The sequence below is a fragment of the Nestor notabilis genome, unplaced genomic scaffold (genome assembly GCF_000696875.1).
Source record: "Nestor notabilis isolate BGI_N333 unplaced genomic scaffold, ASM69687v1 scaffold24427, whole genome shotgun sequence".
NCBI classification, from domain to species: Eukaryota; Metazoa; Chordata; class Aves; order Psittaciformes; family Psittacidae; genus Nestor; species Nestor notabilis.
This window is the reverse complement of record NW_009935479.1, coordinates 18,656-38,789: the sequence shown is the minus strand read 5'-3', so window position 1 is coordinate 38,789 and position 20,134 is coordinate 18,656. Positions and strand designations below refer to the sequence as shown.

The 20,134-nt window shown below is 43.4% G+C and overlaps 1 protein-coding gene across 1 annotated transcript in view; it reads right to left on the bottom strand.

Annotated features, from left to right (window-relative positions):
* Positions 1 to 1,014: 1,014 nt before the first annotated feature.
* Positions 1,015 to 20,134, bottom strand: part of LOC104408320 (lysine-specific demethylase 2B-like) — a gene marked incomplete at both ends in the record, with an annotated part of 34,380 nt that continues 15,260 nt past the window's right edge. The window contains 3 exons of the mRNA XM_010017878.1: positions 1,015 to 1,101; positions 8,971 to 9,425; positions 17,294 to 17,420. Coding sequence (XP_010016180.1) covers positions 1,015 to 1,101; positions 8,971 to 9,425; positions 17,294 to 17,420 — 669 coding nt within the window. The remainder of the gene's footprint in view (positions 1,102 to 8,970; positions 9,426 to 17,293; positions 17,421 to 20,134) is intronic.

Sequence of the window (20,134 nt, the reverse complement as noted above, 5' to 3'; positions counted from 1 at the left end):
AAAACCCAACAAGGAACCAAGAAGGAACATGATATGCTCATTCTGCCCCACTCTCCCTTGGCAGTTTGATGTTTATGTCTCCTGCTTCCCATCTGAAAACAGAATTCTCATGGCCACCAGTGCTAATCTGCAAAGCTGTGACAAGTGCGCCGGCACCGAGAGTGAGAACAGGGACAACAATTCACTCAATTATTTGAGAGTTCTCTGCAATAACAACAACAACAGATTTGCAGCTAGAAGCCTGATTTAACTGACTGACCCTTCCAGCGTTTCTAAAGAAATTATATATTATAAAACTAATTCAGTGAAAAAATGGAAGTAAAAATAGAAGCGATGAGACATCTTCCAAATAAGCAAAGCTGCTTTTACAGCATGCTGAATAACTGGAGTGTGGTAAACATACCACTGTTATAAATAACATCCAGCCTTTAACATTATTCTTTGGTTCATTATTTCAAGCTCTTTATAAGCATTAATGCAGCAAGCCTCACGGTTCTCCTGCACAGTGAAGAGATTTACTCCCATATATGGGAGGAAAAATGAAGATACAGGGACAGAAAACACCCCTCCACAGTTACAGTGGCACAACTGTGCTGAGAATTCATTCAGGAGGTCTCGTAGTGTAAGAGTAAAAAACATCCTCTCACACTCAGCTGTGAGTGCTGTTAAATGACCAGTTTGTACCTTAAGATTTACACATTGTTGAGCTTTACACGAACTCTGGCATCAACATTTTTACATGTAACCATGACTAGTAAACGACCAAGACACACACACACATTTTATACAGATCAGTATGGCCCAAACATACTGTTTTTAAATGGACACAAACAGCTTCTCCCTGCTGAGGGACTTCCATGTTCTGCTTCAGCACCTAACCATAAAACCTTTAAAAATCACATTTCATGTTAAAATTGCTAGCAGCTGCCAAGGTGTCACATACAGCACTTTGTCACGTTATAGGTAACTATACACCAGGACCCAGCACAACAGTAAGAAATTGTCTCTCATTACCTTTGGGGTCTTCTTGGGCCAGCTGACCACAGGGACACCCGAAATGGCAAGATTTTGGTCATCATCAGCATGTTCCTTCAGGATGTTCTGTTGCAAATGAAAAGGCCTTTATTAACCAGAGAAACATTTCCCCAGCGGAAGAGTGCAGAGTCTTACAGAAGACAATAATCTACTTTGATGAAAGACAGAGTGACAAGATCTCTGCTGTTACATCTCTGCAAGTTACTTTTGCTTCCAAACTTTCAATTCACACTGAAACTCTCACACCTGTCATTAAGATCCAAGCTGTGAAGTTTCCTGCAGAACAGACAGCAGAATTAGCCATGAATTACCTCAGATATTACAGACTGCTTTAAAATTGGTGTATCCAGAAGACTGGTGTGTTTCCACTGCTACCAGTCTAATACTAGTATGGTCTCTCCTACTAAACTGCAGCTCACTAAATCATAAAACAGTCACCACAACCAACACTTTCTCCACCAATTTAGGTTCTGCCACCATTATTTCTGCAGTCACAGGGCATCAAGTGTGTAGTTTAGGGTGATCCCCAGATGCCTGAACATTCCGGTAAGCCAAGATACAGAAGTGTGCACTGTAACCCCTCATCTTGTTGCACATGGCAAGTCCAGAGCACCATTATTTTCACTGGCCTTCCTTCCACACTGACCAGGGCAGAGCTGCTGTGATCTGGTTCACTTTATGTGCTCCAGTAACGCATTCAGGATCCTGAGTATGCACTGGGAAAGGATCTGACTCTGGCCATTAAGGAAAATAGATTTGTCTCCCTTCCTTCCTTCCTCCCCCACCAAATCCTTTTGCTTTGATGCACTGTCCTAGAAATTTCATGAGTGGGTTGCACTGCCTTACACAGTTTCTACCACTGTGAATCACTCCCATGACCATAAAACTCAACGCAGAGGTGGGAGAAGAGCTCTAACTGTACTCAATTGTGCAGCTGGGAATAGTCCACACTTGTTTCCCGTGACTCTCTACAGACTTACTAACCAAGCTACAGAGTTCTTCATTTAGAATTTAGGTAGCTGAAGACAACAACAAATGAAAACAAAAACCAAGTGGGAAGGAGGATTCTGCTGTGCTGCTGAAAACTGAAGCCCAAATAAGCACTAACAGATTAAGGGGTGTGGGGGGAGAAGGAAATGCTCCAATAAACCAAGTAAGAACTGCAGGTTGGAAATCACCTTGTAATAGAATTCAGGAGATAACCCCAGACTATGAAGTTCAACGGTGTTGCCACCAAGTATACAGACTTCTTGAAAACAGCTCAATTAGACAACAATAGGCACCAGGCTTTGTCAGTCCCCAGCGTAGAGCTTAATTATTAGAAACTTCACAGGCTATACAAGAAGAGCTTAAAATACAGTAATTGTTTTAATAGGAAGCACAGTTGGAATTCATCTGTAATCATCCAGCTAACGCCCGGAGTACGACGGCGTGTTCCAGGCCCCAGGAGCCTGAGCAGGCAGACTAGCATCCAAATTGGGGTTTGGAGGAGTGTCCCTGGGGCTGGTTTGCCTCCCTTGGGGCTCAGACAACCTGCTGGATTGAGCCCAATTCCCCAGACTGTGCTTAAATGAGAGATGCTAACCGACTAATAGACACTGCAGCACACCAGCACAGTGCTGCTGCTTCACATACCATCACACCACTAAAAGGCTCTTCTTGATACTGATTACTCCGAAAGCAGCACCCAGGACCAAAACAAGCCCAGTTTCGTCAGCCCAGCACTGTGGCTGCACTCAGGAGCTTGCATAGGCACAGCCTGGCTGGTGAGGAGTAAAATGCAGCTTGCCCCAACCTGACCATGATCAGTCTGTTGTGTACCTCCAGACCTGCGTTCTCCAAGTGAAAAGGCTAACAGCTTTCACACAGGGACTAGTCACTGGCAAATTAAGTCTTGGCTGAGCTGAGGTTAAGTGAGCACCTCTTTTCTCTCATGTCCTTTTTATTTTGAGAGAGCGATCACTGCATTAACTGAACTGTGACCACATTCTGAGCCACTTTTCAGTCCTAAAACCAGAGGGGTCTTTGTTATTCTGATAGCAAAGCCAAATTCTCCAGAGCAAGGTGGCAGCTTGAGAACCATATAAATAAAGGACAAATTAATCCCCCTTTACTTTGCTACTCTCAGATTTGAAAGCTTGTAAGACAGAAAACCTTAACATTTCCACTAACAACTGTCAGAGACAGCGAGTTCAATAGAAAGCAGAGTATATTCCAAGAACTTGGCAAGATAATGAAGGTTTCTTGTTATCGTATGTATCACGTGAAAATATTATCCAAAAAGAAATGTCAAACTATGGCAGTTTATCATCTCAGCCAGCTGAAAACAACGGATGTCTGAGCAGCAGAACCACAACCACTGAGTGCAGTGTCAAGTGGCAGCGCACAACAGGCTGGAGGAGGCAGACTTGTGTTCACCTGCTCAAAAAAACCAAGAGAAAGAGAAGATAAAGCAAAGCCACAGGGCTCCAGTTAGACACAAACTGCTGCTCAGCCAGCACAAGGCTGCCCGATGCACTACGCTTGAAGGCTGTGGTGACAACAGCAGGTCTGAAGGGAAGAAAGTGATTAAGCTTGTAAGAATTCAGCTTAGCCATTAATTTCAAAAGCACAGCAAGGAATGACTCCCCTGAACTGCATTCAGCAGAGGGAGTTTTTTCCCTGTCATCAGAATGAGAAGGGGGTAAGATTTCCTGGCAAGAAAAAGTAAGAACATATTTCAGTAGATATCATCTGTCTTGCACAAGAATCTTCTGCTGCTGCCAAGGAGATGCGGATATTTGACAAACTCTCTTCTTCCAACTGAGTTTCTTCTGCCTTAATGGACTTCCACAGTCCCTTCTGAAGAACAGCAGCATTTTTGCTTTGAAGTGGGGAAGGTCTGTGGCATTATTAGGAGGCAGATCTCCCAATCCTCTTCCCCAACAACGGCAAAGGAATTACCATCCCTCTGGTAACACAGCAGAAACGCTGTGTGCTGAAATCAGAGGCTGCACACAGACAAGTATCACTAGAGAAGTGTTTAATGTGGGATGCAGACTGGCACAATCAAAGGTCTGCTCAGCTTTACGTGTCCTGTGATGTGGGGTGCAAACACCACCAAGGAGTTAAGATGGTTACCTCTTTATTCCCTCCTTCATGCTTAAGTTCACCCCAACTGCATCTTTAGTAGACTGACATACTATTTAGCAACTAAATACGAAGTAGAAAAGCCACACAATGAAACTCTTCCAATCCCCAAGGCTACCATTTAAGAAAATTACTTCTCGGTGATTTTTTCCCCCTCCTCTTCCTCACCAGTGTAGGTACTTTTCCAACAGTTCAGCTGCTACTTAATTCTTAAATCCAGAGCTGGAGTTGTTGCACCATTTCCTATTTCACTTTGGGGCACGTATATATATGGAAAACAAGCTATGCCTGCAGGCTGCATGTGCTTCTAACAGCAGCACCACCAGCAAGGACGAGAGGGCAACGGCTGCAGCGTCTTCTGGCTGTTCCCCCTGCCAGCAAGCACCCTGCCAAGCCTTCTGTCCTTGTGCAGCTTGGGTCAGCTGAGCACTTTTGGGGAGGGTGTGTTGATCTGCACAACAATTTCCCCTCACATTTGCTGCACATACAGCTCGCACAGAGCCCATCCACAGACATTTGGATACAGAGAGTGTTGCATCTCCTTGGCTGATTGTTCAGATGCCATCTGCTGCGGAGCGAACGCTGCTGCCCGTAATCGCTGTTTGGAGGCCTCTGAGAAGCTCCTTTGGTGGTGAACACAAGTCTCATGTGAGGCAGTGCCCATACAGCAGAGCTCCAGCCAACAAGAATTTAATTCCTTGTTTGAGCTGAGGGAAGAACTGACCCACTCCCCAAGCGAGGCCCGTGTTATGCTCTGCAAATAAGCCTCCCTTGTGCTGCAGCACTCCATCGATCATGGTGATAAATGGGTTCTCAATCTGCAGAGGCATTAGCTTGGCACTTCTGGATTGCTGTGTCCCACTGGATAGTTGCAGTTAGTTAGGAGCTTAGATGACGTGTAAAGAATTTACACAGGCTTAGTTTGGTTTTCAGTCTCCCTTCTCCTAAGAAAAATAAATTACTTCAAAGAGTCTCACCTACTTGACATTAAATAGCTGTACATAGTTGTATTTACCACTAAGAGCAGTAATCCAGCTGCCCATCCTTTGCTGTATTCTTGCTCAGATGGGAAAGCATGGATTCTTAGTGAGTTACCTTGATTTGTGCTGTGAAACTTCACATCACCAAATAAAATGTTCTCCTTTCTCCAGTTTAACTACCCATATCCTATTTTCTGAAAACATTAATTATCTTAGTGAAGCACAAAGACAAACCTGAATGTCGTACAGAAAAGCTCCTGAGTGTATTTAATTAACAAATAAAACTGCCACTATAAACATGGATTTATTTTCTTCAGGAAGAAACCTGTTTAAGGCTTCCCAAGCAGACCAAGAGCTTTCAGACTCCGTCAGAGCAAGTTCTTGCCATGCTTTTGTCAAAAATAACTCCCAAATGGGTGCACTAAAAGGGTACTTTTTAAAGGCTGTATTATTAACACATCATATGCTCAAAAGTCAGGTTGCCCATGAAATAAACCTTGTGAATACAGTCACAGCATGTATGATCTGCACAGCTGCTTCTGCAGGATTTCTGCCTCCATGAAGCTACACAAATGACTGGTGCTCTGGATATCCATCAGGATGAGGCAAAGGTGCCAGGCTTCTGCTCACTCTGCTGCTAATGCTATCAGCAAAATCCCCGCGTTAATTCCTGTACAAATTGGAAAACTAGGAGCAAAGTAAGAATATGATTTAGTGGTCAAGGAGATAAATACCATCCTGGTAAAGTGGGCTGCGTTTCTTCCATCTCTAGATGATACAGGTCAAATCTTTCAAACGAGGTTTCCACAGGCACTCACTAGTTGTATGTTCCTACTCTTCCTCACACCTGGCTTGGAATCTAAATGCTAAGGATCAGAACTGCTGCTCTGCAGAAACATGAAGCAACTACAATTTTAATACTATTATCTTTTGCACATGTTGTTCTTAAATAATGCCAACTTTTCTGCAGATGACAACTGCAGCACGTAAAACCAGTCTCTAAAACTATGGTTAGTTTTATCTTAATCTCTTTTCACCTTAGTTCCCTACCTGTGAACCAGAGATAACAACAGCTCATCAGTTACCACTTGTGAAGCACGTGAGTAAGGCAGTGATGAGTATCACCAGGAACCCCAAGGGAACACTGGTATCACTGTTCCTCTGAGGGTCTGAACAGGATGACAATGTACCTAACACACACTGAAGAGCAAGGACAGAACAAAATGCTGAACAGCCACATTCTGCACACTAAGACAGACAGGAACCCTGCAAGGACCATTACACTAGATGACTCTTAAGGGGCTGAAACCAGTCACTTGGCAACTTTTCCATCAGCATGCTCTATCCTTTGAGGGTAGAGGCCCTAAACATACACTGATGCACTTGGTTTGGATTACTATTTTTTTTAAAAGCAAATAAACTGAATAAACCAAACTTCATGCTTTAGTATCACCTGGGTTACAAGGAAATAGGATGCTTTGGCTCTACCACATAAGTGAAAACAGTGTCAGAAAGAAGCAATAGGTTGTTGCATTCAGAATCCCAGATGGGAATGGGATACACTTCCTCAGTAGCTGCCTTGGACTATTTGCTGATGAGGAGCAAGGGAAGGCTTGGGCTGGGAATCCTGGATTCCACTCCTGACTTGAGAAGAGGAAAACTCAAGCCAACACTGACCCAACTCCTTCAGAGCACCTAAAAAGTGGATGATGGAGCTGTAAGGGGAGTTACAGAGGAAGCAGACTATGGGCTTTAATTCATTTACTATGCTGTAGTAACTCCCATTCTCTGGTAATTGAGGGCTACCTGTGGGCCAACACTGTAAACAAGATGGGTAAGAAATTTCCTTAACAGTTCTTTAGACATGGTTCAAGAAAATCTTCAATATCCTTTTGAAGGTCTTACTCTGCCTGATCAATCACAGGCTCACCCAACATACAGAGGTGATTCCAGAGAAAACAATTCTGCAGCACGGATGGTGTTTAGATGTGGTCATGGGCTCTTTAACCAGCAGGGAACCATCAGTATCCAGATGTTGGGCTACATCCCGATGGTTACAGCGTGTGCTGGCAAGGACAGAAAGTTCAGAAGCAGGCAGTTATCAAAGGAGATGGAACATCAAGACTGCAGCTCTGCGACATGCACAAAATAAATGGGCAGATGCCCACTTATTACCAGTTAAAGCACAGTATCACCAAAAAGGGCCTTTTTCTTAAATGTCCATTTGCAGTTCTCCATCTCTGCAGCCAGCAAAGCCACTGTTCCGGAGAGGAGTGAGAAAACATGTATCCCTACACAGTGCTTTAAACCAGATTCACATATGGTATCTTGCCGTGTTCTGCTAAGATGTCTCACATCGCACTGGAGTATGTCATCAAAAGAGCATGTATGATTCTGAACATCTGCACTGGTTATGATGTGTCGTACCTCCTTCTGGGATCTCAAGAAGGGGCAGTTTATTTTAAGTGAAAATAGGTTTGTGTTATCAAGAAAAGTAACACTGTCATTCCTTCTCCTTCACCACAAATTCAGCTCCTGGTCTTGAAGCTTCATTTTGATTTCTGATTAGAAAAGAACTGATCACAAAGAAAGCCAGGGAATCTATAGCTCCAACTTGGGGCATGTGTGTCCACTTTCATGGCTGATTTTGCAAGAAGAGACTTTCTGAGATCTTGTGGTTTACTAAAAGGAGCGCTGTGTATCACACTTCCAGGCTCCAAGATTGTGGGATATGGTTCCACTGCACGCTGCATATGTTCAGCCTGCTTTCTGAAGCCTTTCCTAAGCAGCTGTTATACTACTTGCACTAAAAAAAGCACAGGCTCCCCTTTTACCATATAAACACGTATTTTTCCCCTCAGATTGTGGCTTACACAGCTCTTGTGTATAGAACACAGGTAGCTGAAAAACCCCACTGTACATAGCACCAGCACAAAACTAGCAGTCCACACACAAGCCCAGGAATCAATACTCATAGCTCCAAATCAGGCCAAATTGCCATGAGCACAGGCTGACAAGTTTAGCCTTACATGACAAGTCTCATCAAAAGCATACAAAGAGTATGCTGCTCCCAGGTTTGATGTGAATTAACAGGCCTGTATCTGATACAGTGTGAAAACAAGACACAGAAAAGCTAATCAAGTAGCCCAAAGGGATGCCACGGATCAGGGGCAGGGCTGGGACTAAAAGCAGCAAGGCCATGTGGGTCTTCAGGAGGAATTTATCCCTAAGTCAGATGGGGTATCACGTCCAGTATACTAAAATCTAAAGAGTTCTGCCATTAGCGAGCATTCACTCCTCACATCATCTCCAAAAATAGTATGTTGTACCAGTGGAGAATAACTATCAACCTATAGAGGGCAACGGAGCAAAAGAAAATGAAAAGGTGAAAGGGAAAAAAGCAACTGAAAACATCAGACAAAACAGCTCTGAATTACAACCCAGTGCTTACAGTTTGTATGTCACTTATTAAGGTGTACTCAGAAAGACACTAGACCAAAACCAGCAGGTTAAGACTGTAAATGTATTACTCATTTGAGGTATTATTACACATGGGACACAACTGAGAGGATCTAAACTTTTGGCCACTACTGTAACAGCCAGGAAGGACCACATCAGTTAAACCAAACTGCAAACAGCCACCTCCCCACAGCAGGGATGGCTTCTGTTACAGCCTGTTTTCCCTCTCTCTGGCACTGGAGGCTGATATAAGCTGGTCACTACACACAAGCTGCCATCCCTCTGCTGAAGAGCTTTGCTTTCTGATCTGCTGTCTTCTGTGCCCACAGAATAGAGTTTGGGTGGCTCAGCAAGCCATCACACCTACCTTCATGTCCTCTAGGAGAGCCTGTGGATCTTCGATGCCTTCTGGAACACACTTCTTGTTCTCTGGGAGAGATTCAAGCTTTTCCACCAGGGCTTTCAAACCCTTCAGTTCAAATTCTGTGAGGTGAGTCCATTTGGTTGAAACTTCTGTAGCTGGAGACCCCGTTGGTGTTTTGGGATAGTCCGTGGGGGTCGTCGATTTCACACTGTCATCGGACTCATTGGACAAAGTTCTTTTTAGGTACCTCATTACTGTGGCTTTTTGCTTTCTTCCTGCACCCTCCTTCCCTTCTGAGTGTGTGCTGTTGGGTGAAGAGGAGCCATCCACCAAGGATTTGGAGTTCTTATCCAAGCTGTCATCCTTCTCCTCCCGGATATGGGCATCACAAGATTCTTCATCCATGTCTAACCACGAATCTGATGAGTAGCTGTCTGTGCTGCGTTTTCTTTTTGCATCTGGAAGTTAGAAAAAGAATGCTGAATTTCTAGCCAGTGTAAATCAACTTAAGCATTTCTCTATCACTGGAGCTAGGTGCTGCCTGTTGAAATGAGTATTGGATAACACCTAGTAAGTATGTGACAGGAATAGGCTTTTTTCAGCTGAATTCTAAGGGGGGGGGGGTGTTGTCTGTTTAACACTGGTTTTCATTAACATCTACTCAGCTCAAATGACTGGGAAACATTTAGGGAAAAATTATGCTTTCTTCAAAGCTCCAGCCCTCTATGCCTTCAATTAGGAGTAGGCAGAGCTCTTAAGTCACACACAATTAGTTTTCCCACAAATCCAAGAGAGACCAGATTCAGCAGCTTTACAGCTTTAAGAAGAGAGTTAGCACAGAAAGAAGAGGGGGAAAATGATGGGAGAAAGCACGTTGAAATGCTCTACATCATCATTCTTCCAGGAACTCTGCACAGCATAAAACCAGCTTCTCAATACTTCTCCTCTTTGAGAGCAACTGTTGGTAAATCAAGAACCCCCGCTTGTTACCACATGAATACTCACTGCTCTTCTAAGGCAGAGGATTACAATTGCACTTATTTTACAGACAAGAAGCTAAAACAGACTGAGAAATGCAGGAACTGTCACAGAGTTACATGACACTGGTTTCCTTAATGCCATCCCTGATACATTCTAGATACTTCTCAGGAAAATCTAAAGGCAAGTTTCTATGTCTAAAGAACTATTAATTGTAGTTTTATATTAGGTTTTCCCCTAAAACTTCAAGTGTTACCCAACTCTGTGCAATCAAGCATTGAAAGCAATGTAGGAAACTAGTGGCCAAGGTTCCCTAAAGCACACAACTCTTCTTATTTATTAGACACAATTTTCTTTACTAAGTGAACAACACTGAATGCTCAGGAATTCTGTGGAAAATACAGTTAACACTGGCAACACCCAGTGAAGTCCATGTGAATTTTAATGCTGGCCAAAATGGGTATGAGATCAAGCTGCAAACAAAAACACTCTGCAAAGGAAACAGAAGTCAGACAGAAAAAGTGAGTGAACAATTAATGAAAAGCTCCTTTCACAGCTCTCATGCTTTGCAATGCAGTAGCTTTGGATTAGGACAATGTGAATCATGCTTAAGGAAGGATTAAATGGACATTAATGAAAAAGCTCAGCATCCGGTTGTTTAACAGTGAGGTTCAAAACAAACGCTGAAGCCCAGTTCCAAGCTGGCAAATTCATCCTTATCACAGGATATATAGAAAATACATCTGAAAATATAGATGTTATCTGTCAGCTGGGTAACAAAGATGCAACAGGCAGCGGCAGAGTCACAGTCTGAGGGCAGCCTGTCCAGCTTTGCAGTTGTGGATAAAAACTCTAAGGCCAAACACCCCTCTGTGTGGCAGTGCCTAAGAGCAGAGTTGCCCACTTCATACCTCCCAGGGCAAGTGTGCTGTCACTAGAGTGTCTGCAAAAATCAAGCATCTCTTTCCATTCTCCTTCAGTCATGGTTGCAATTTTCCTCGGAATCAAAATGGCCATAAAATTACTCCTGAAAGGCACACTTAAGCTAAAATGCCTGTGAAAAGATGGCAGTGACAAAACCCACCAGGTACCAGCCAGGCTGGTCACAGCCAAATCCAGCTCCATCCACAGTGCAGGGTGATTTCCTCCCTGTATCCCTCCCAAAAAGCTTTTCCCTGAAGAAGTAGAGCACAGTTTATTTTGTGTGCTGAGGTGATGGCTTGCAACATTCCACAGCAACTCCTCCTCTCTGGGCTGTGCTAATACACCCCCATGCTTCTCCCAGAAAAATAAACAGGATTAGAAAATATCTTAACCAGAACATTTAAAAAACACTAGTTTATCCAACTTGGATTTAACAGTGTTTTTCCCTTTGTTCACAGTAACTAGCACACTTACCCACCTCACAGGGCTATATAATCAGCTTATGTCATTCTCCCGTTTTACAGCTGAGGAAACAGATGCTTGGGAGAAAGCACGACTTGCTCATTGTCACACATCAAATCTAGGGAAAAACCAGGAATCAGAATCCAGGCTCTTGGATCCAGGGCTGGAGCCCCTTCTCTAAGCCACACTGCCCTGGGTGAGCTATTTCACAACTGACTGAAGCACAAAAGCCCAGCCTGGATGGGAGAAGATGCCACTGACAGAAGGGGAAAGCAGATACACATCCCCTATGCTACCAGTACAGCATCATTAACAGAAACTGGTATGAATCCACATAAGGAAAATAGGTTTCTGTCTTCCTGTGCTGCAGCTCTGCTGAACAGGAACTAACGGCTCTAACTGGGGCAAATCACAAGTGTAGATAAGGCCTAAAGAAAGAGAAGGAGATCACGTTATGGAGGTGTGAATAATTTACTCCAAGTAATGCTTTGGTGCAAAGAGAAAACAGCCTTCGAGAGACATCTCCACTTTTTGTCTCTTGCTCTCATCTATGGAAACAAAAGGCAGGAGGAGGGGAGCTCCACAGCATACTGGGGGCCTATTCCCATCAGGAACAATCACGGGGGGGGGGCACCAATTCCATTCTGCCAGCTGCCACCCTTCCCTGCCACCGGCTGTCTGCACAGGACAGGGTTAGGGTAAGAACAGGCAGAAACCAATCTAAACCTCACCTCAAAATGAACCATCTCCAGACGAGCCCTGTTGTGGGCTGCTCTCTGAAAGCTGGGCAGTTACAGGATGCTCTGCCTAACTTTATCTTTGAGGACAGGGCTTACCTTTAACCTGAAGTGTATCAGTGTAGTCTGGAGCACGAGAGGATTACAGCACTGCTGCACCATCAGATTAAGAGTGGGCTTTCAAAAGACAACAACTGTCTGCTACTGCTGCTAATTCAAAAAGCAAGCAGCCACACAAAACACTCCCACAAGGGAATCAATAACAGAGGGATAGCTGCAAGATGAGGAAGGTTCAATTTTGTGTTTTCACGTGTTCTGTTGTAATGCAACATGCCATGATTTTTATCTATTCATTGTAACGAAAACAGCTTCTGACTGAGAGTTACTACCTGTGAGCAAGGCCCTACTAAGCATAATCTGCATTTACTCTGTTGAGAACTGCATTTTAAACTCTGTATTACCAGGGTTTCACTCACTTGGAGGTGTTAGGTTTATAAAGTCTCTCCATGAAGAAGTGCTGCTGCTATGTGCACCTGAGGTTTCTTCTTCTGAGCCAATGCACCAGCCAACACCAGGTCAGAACCCCGGTTGCAGAGTGATTATCCAGTCTGGGCTCCCATAGAATTTAGTGCAAAAAGACCTTTACCCCTCTCCATCTCAAAGCAAATAAAAGCAGCTTATACCAACCAACCAGAGGCATAACTCAGTGAAGAGGAGGAGCAGCACAAGCTTGACCACAGGACAGAGAGCTACAAATACCTTTTCTATAGCAGTTCAGTTCTCTGTGGGTTCTGAGCAAATCACTTAACTTTTCTCAGTTATCCACTTGTACAAGAAGGATAATTACACACAGTTTCTTTCCTTGCCAGAAAGCAACTTGCTGTATTGCAGAACTTAAAAGGGAGAGGGGTGAGGTGTAATTATGAAACCTTTCTAAACTCTTTAGAACAGCCTAGTGCAGAGTATCTACCTGGCCATTCCCAGCTCCAAACCTGACACACTGACTTGGGAGCAGCAGTTACTATTAGTCTGCTAAAGACAGCAATGACATTTTCATTAGCAGAAAAAACCTGAGCACACTGGCAATGGAGCACTGCATGGAGTGCCCCACAAGAAATCACTCAATATAGTCTAGTACCTGCCTATCATAAGCAAATCTATTCTATCCCCTGAGAAGAGGGAAGGGGAAGAAAGGACGGACATGGCTCCTTCTCTGTGCCAGAGGGCACATTTCCTTCGTCCATCAGGCTTAACATAGAGTTAGAGCCATTCTGTTAAAATTTTAGCAATGGGAAACTTAAAAGCTGCAGGCTACAGAAAAAGCACATTTCTGATAGCCCAGTATCTTCTCCCAATTACTCTTTGTCAGCTCACTCTCAAGATCCATATCTCACTGAAGGTCAATTGTGGTTGAAAACATCCAGTACAGACTCATTCATGATAAGAGTAAAAATAATGAAGACATATCCATCCTGAAACAGTGCATGTTCAAATCTAGGAGGAAGCCCAAATAAGATCCCTTTCTGATTTCAGCCAGCAGGACAAATGTCACAGTTGAGAGACGGACAAGGGAAAGAAAAGAGAGAAAGAGAGATTGTGTGCTTTTACAGCAGCCTGCGACTGCTGTCATGTCATCATTCCCCAGAGTGTTTGCTCTTCTGTGGAACAGATCTGAAAAAGAACAGTCTCACACACTAACTATGAGGCAGCTGCCTGAAAACTCATTCTAGGCCTGGAGAATGGGAAAGGAAGCCACGGTCATCATCTTCCAACTCGCTCAGAAACACATTTTATTTAAGGAGTGGGAAGACTCAAGGTTTCAGCCTTGCCAAACACTGAGGTGGGTTTAGGTTTTTTTCCCCTGTCTGAAGTTTTGGGAGTTGAGCCATTTAGAAACCAGAAATACAAAGGACAATGCAAGTTGCTATACTAGCACGTAACTATCAGAAGTACTGCAATACAATCACAAAAATACACTTTCATGAGTAGGCAATGCCTTGAAAGAGTCACTCTGAATTTAGCAACCTTCATGTCAAAGCAAACAAACACTATGCAATGAAAACAGAGTATGAAAAGTCTAAAGATATCCTTAAAACACAACTGCTGATGAGCTCAGGTTTCTGCGTGCTCCAAAGAGGTTCTTGTATCACTGCAGTAATCTCCTTTTTCTCACACAGGAGAACAGAGTCTCCACCAATTGTGTGCAAACTACCACCTTGGGAGTCTCAGAGACCATGGGCAGCATCCTGCGCTCTCTGCTGGACGTCCTCCTCAGCTTAGAACCAACTGTTGCTTCATAGCTTCTGAGATCCAGTAAGACCACTATATTAGAAAGTATATATACAAGAAAGCAGCACAACTCAAGGGTGAAAACTAGCAAGTTCTAGCACCCAAAAGGAAAGGTAGAAAGCAAACATTTAGAACTAATTATGACAAGGAAATGATTTAAAAACAAATAGAAGAAATATTAAATTATTCCAGAGAAATTTCTGAAAATGAATACAAGGATGTGAAGAATTTTTTCTTAAACCAAGGAGGACAGAAGACAATTAAATCTATTAAGGGGCCTGCAGAGAAGTATTTTGTTTCATTACTCTTGAAGAAGAACAATGGGAAATTACTCGTCAAGGGATACTCTCTCGTGGGAAATGAAGAAATTGCTTGCAGATAGAGAAGTCTCTAAGGAAGAGACAATTTAAGGACCTTAGCAGTTCTGAAGCTTAAAAAGTAACAGCAGGGTTTTGGAACACTGACCTCATGTGGATGTCCCATCCCACAGCAGGTGAATGATACTAAGATACACACACCACAGACCAAACAAGTGTAATTCTAGGGTTACAGTTCATAGAGGTCTGAGTCAAGAGGCTGGACACTGAGACCCGTTAAAAGACAAGTATTTGAAATGGTATTACACAGAACAAAGCAGCACAACAGCTTTGTAAAGGGAAGTAATGTACCCTTACTCCTTTGTATTTGGCAAATGCCAAAGCAAAAAAGATCCAGTAGATCCAGCAGATACAGATCTGGGCTTCTGAGCCACAATCTCCAGCTGAAGAACTATTTTAAGGTTAAGATTCTGCCAAGAAGTAAAAAGCCAGTTTCTGACAAAAAAAAAGAAAGAGTACACATCTGTCTCTCCTGGAGAGAAAGGCCCTGGCTGTCAATGGCAGAGATTGTATCAGCATGCTAATACTCTGAAGTCAAGAGATAGCAGGCAGGTGGATGAACTACACGCTGTCAGTAGACGCCTCCTCGGTAAGATGAACGTACCAATCCCTTCAACACAGTGAGAACAGCTCAAGATGTGCCCAGCCAGCCCCCCCCAGCCCCCAGGAGGGCTGCAGGTCAGCTCATCAATCCTACCGGCAACAAATACATTCAGTTCTCAGTAGGGTTAATTTTCAGTCAGATCACAGAGAGCAGCTGCACAATCTCTGGAGTTCCCAACACAGAAGAGTCTTGTGAGAGCAGCATGTTTCTCAAAGCGGCTTGAAACGACCATAAGACCATGCTCAAACAACAGCAAAACAGTTTCATATTCACTGTCCACAAAGCCAGCAACTGAAGCCACCAGAGGAGACAAATCCCTGACCATGTCACCACCAAACCATTTTCCATAGAGCCAGCCAGGCTCCTTTTCCTGATGCCTTTGCAGCTGGCACTCTTTGGTCATGCAAAACAATCCTTTTCCCTCCAGACAGTGGACATCTGTGGTCCCCAGTGAGCTTTAATATGATTTGAGTCTCTCGGCTAGTGCCTGGACTGAGGCACATTTCATTGGGATCACCAAACCATTACCAGTAATCACTGAGTTGGGCTGGAATTCACACTGGTGATTTAGCTGGAAAATATCCTGAACTATCCACCCTCCACATGCAATTTGTTCTGAAATCATACCTCGGGATCTGGCACCCCCACCCTGAAGGATGAGCCTCTTCCCATGCCAGTGGTTTACACAACAGGAGGTTGTTCCTTGTTTTCCAGTGAATGCAGTTATCAGAGTTCTGTCCCTGCTTTATGAAGAGCTGATCCAAGGGGCTAAATCATCCAAGAAGAATGGATGAACTTCCATAATGAGAAAAATTCCTCCACATAGAGTTCCTGCTTAATTAACCCTTCCAACCAGGGTCTCACAGAGCCAAGGAGAGACATGGAATATGCCAGATTCCCAGTACCCCAAGCAATTTCCCTGGTCTCTCTACACAGACTCTCAGCTCCCCCAAGTTATTCTTGGTCAGTAAAACTCACTGGAGAGTGATGTCTACCTCTTCAATCCCTTCTACCAAGAGTAATGCTGGTAGGTGATCAATTCCTTCCTCTGTCCAGAACCTGGGGCAGTTCCAACCACACCAGGTTCACTCCAAGTGGCACCTTAGGGTGCAGGAAGCACAGAGATTCTTCAGCTCTCCCTCCACACTTACCAAGAGCTGGTTAAGATTTAGCTGGTGCTTGTGCTACTTTCAGCCATTCCGCAACTAAAAGCAGGGAGGCCACATGGCCCATCCTCTTGTTCCATTAAAGGGAGGAAAAAGAGGGCAGTTCAGCAAGGCAGCGACTGGAATTGTCACACACTGATGTAAAGCTCGCATCAGTGCCAAGGTAATGCCTTCCTGCTGCAGGCACGTCTATCCATCTCTGCTATGGTCCATTTTCAGCTATTGCTGTAAAGGTTTCTTTGACCTCCCTGCACTTGGGTTATAGATCACAGAGATTTGTGTAGGTGTTTTCTGGGGTTTGTTATTCTGCAGAACTAGAAGTCAGTCACCAAACAGAAAGAACTACAGCAGAGATTAAAGAGAAGAGGAAGAAGCCAGGTTTAGTGACCACAGTGCATTCCACAGAAGAGACTCTCTATAAAAGGACTAACCATCCATCCCACCAGCACAGTTGCGATGCGCACATTTCTGGCTACTAAGGTACTGTGCCAAACACGGCAGTAAATCATCTACTGTTTGGCAGATCATCTCCACACAAACACTACTGAAACCAAGGAACAAACGCATCCAAAAATTATTTTTCTAGGATCCACTTGCTAAGGGAATGTTCAACAAATATAACTCGAAGTAGGTTGGTAATTCATGGAAATGCTGAAGAGTCGAGACCTTCCCCACCCCAAAATTAAGAAACAGGTCTCCAATCCATAATCTGCTTTGCAGAAAGCAAAGCAGCAACCAGCCTAAGGTGCCAGCACCAGCTCTGAACATGCACTCAAAGGATTCACTCACCAATTAACATTGATTCTTTCTGGTACTCTTTGCTGAGGTGGCAGCGCTGGGTCACACAGGACACGTATCTCTCCAGAACATACCAGCACATTTCATAGTAGAAAGGATAACGGAATTTGGCATGCACCTGAAAGCAAGATCAACACTGTCAGTCCATGGGGAAGGGAGAGAAGTTTGCAGCACAAGGGCCAGTCATCATTCTCATCGTGTTATCAAGAGCACAAACAGTATGCAGGAGGGGGAGGGGAGAGGATGGGAGCAGAGTGAGATGTATGCCTTCAGCATACCAAATGAGGAGCCTGCCTGCCTGCCTGCCATCATAGCATCATTTCTTGGTTCACTAATTTGTATCCTCTTGGGGTGGTGGGAGAGGAAAGGGTTTGTGTTCTTGGGAAATCGTGAAACTGATGGATGGCCCCTACAGCATTATTCACCTCCTGTATAAACATAGGGTGGTCACATACAGATGTTAGTCACTAGAACTCAAGTTAAAATAAAAGTGGGTTTGTTTTATTTCCTAAACACTATGATTTTTATCAAAATGGCAACATTACCTAAAATGAGTCCAGCAGGAAATACACCTTTTCCAATTGTGGCCTTCACAACAATTTGATTAAACAAATGAACGCACAAAATCTTGATTACTGGTACCTACACATTAAAAGTAAAAATCCCCTCCTGTGGTTTACACTTTTGCCACAAACAGAATAGAAAAGCAGGGTTTTAACAAAAGATTCTGTCAAGCTGTGCACTTTTTCTTACATTGCAGACCTGTTGTTCTCACACAAAAAGCTTATTCTCCAACACTGTGTATTTGTGAAATTATTTCAGATTCAAAAGAAAACAAAGTGGGTTTCCTTCCTTTGCTACACAGTTTTCTATCTATGGGAGGTCGCTATACCAAAGAAGAATGTGGGAAGCTCCTAAAATGCAAGACCAAATGCAGATTTACTGGGATTTGTTAAAATGGATGCCATGCACCTTGCATGCTCTTGCACTTACGCTGCACACTTCTTTCTCCTGGTGGCACACAGGAATTTGCACGTTGCAGGCTTACATGCATGCACTGCACTGGGATTGCAGGAACTGCTTTAAGGCTTTCTGGGCATATGAACTGCTCACCTAGCCAAGAGGTGTCCCCCCACCTTTAATGGGCTGCACCAAAAGGGAGCAACATCTTGGAATGCTCATTTTTAAAAACCAAAACCAGAACAACCACCCCAGCTCACCCCAAAGACTGAACAGAACCACTAACCCAGCACCTGGAAACTCAGATTCACCTCTGCAAAGCTGCTGAGACATCTGCCTGGTGTTAAAAGCATCCACTTGAGCTTATGAGTGGCTTCTTCTAACACCCATATCTGAAAACTGTCCCCAAGGTGGACAAAGAACTTGTCTCTGCTCCCAGGGCACAGGCAACACAACACACTTTTAGCAGTAAACCAAAACGTAACAAAGGGGAAAGAAATAACCTGTAATGTCCCACTAAATGGATCACAGGGAAGGATTTAAATACTCCGTGGCAATTCCCAGAAGTTCAGATCTCTTAAATTCAACACAAATGTAGCTAATCTGAGCTGTGTGTTGCTATGGGTCATGCATCCAGCAGTGTTATACCTTTGTATAGCAAAGTTGATTGTTACAAAGCATACATACCACAAAGAGAAGGGGGGGAAAGACAAAAAAGGCAAAACCCAACCAACATCTCCCTAAATGTGAGAACATTTAACCCCAGGGCCTTTTTGCACTGGAGAATATCTTCCCCTTGGTTTACTTATTTGTCATAAAGAAGAGATCAAGTCACTTATCACTATTATGGAACACAGGGGAAATCAGCCATGCTAAAATATATGCTAATAAAGGAACTCAAATTTGTCCAAGAGAGCACTGCAGGAAACAAAATTTGCAAAGAATTGACTTACAAACAGGGAGCCGCCTTCCACCCCTCAGCCTTCAAAAGGTTTTCAGCCACATGCCTGGGAATATTAAAGACATCATTGCTCAACATTTGTTGACAGATTCTGAGCTTCACCAAATTTAGTTGTTACCAATGTTAATTCAGTGTGAAAGACAAGGAAGTAATGCATGCAGTGCTCCCATTATGTATATCAATCTTTAATATTCAATTTGAGTTCCTAATTGCCTCACTATCAATGTTCCAACCCACAGCAAATCCCTCCATGCCTCTGTAGTGCACTATGTGCTGGGAAGGCTCTGCTGTTACAAACCTTCAGAAGGAAGAGCTACTATATGTAGCAAGAGATACTGTGCAAAGATCAACAGTGCCTTCTGCCAGTAAAGCAAGTCTAACAGTGCTTTAGAAGTCTTTTAAAGTTTGCCTTATGGAAAAGTATAGAGAATTATGTTCTTTATGATATCCTTGGACATTTATTAATTATAATGGATGGGAACTGCGTTATGTACATGTCCATACTTTTTCCATTGTACACTTAGGGTCAAATGAACTCTTAGGGGGAGGAGGAATAAAAGAAAGAAAGAAAGAAAGAAATTAAAAATGTTCTGTGATGAATTTAAAGTGTAATATCTGATACAGACATTGCCAGAGGACTAAATCCCCCACCAGCAGGGAAATACACTGGATCATCTAATAGGCATTTCCAGCTCTAACTTCTGTGATTAATAATTTACAATCCACTGAATATATTTTTTAATTATTCCTGTATAGTGAGAAAAACCCTCTCTGGAATATGATCCATTTCTTCAGTGGAAAGTGAAATTGAGAGACTTACATCCCTCTCCAAAAGCAAGCCAAAAAACCCTGAACAAGGCACACATTTTCCTTAAGGAAGTGTTAGGCTCTTCCACAATGTCCATTAAAAT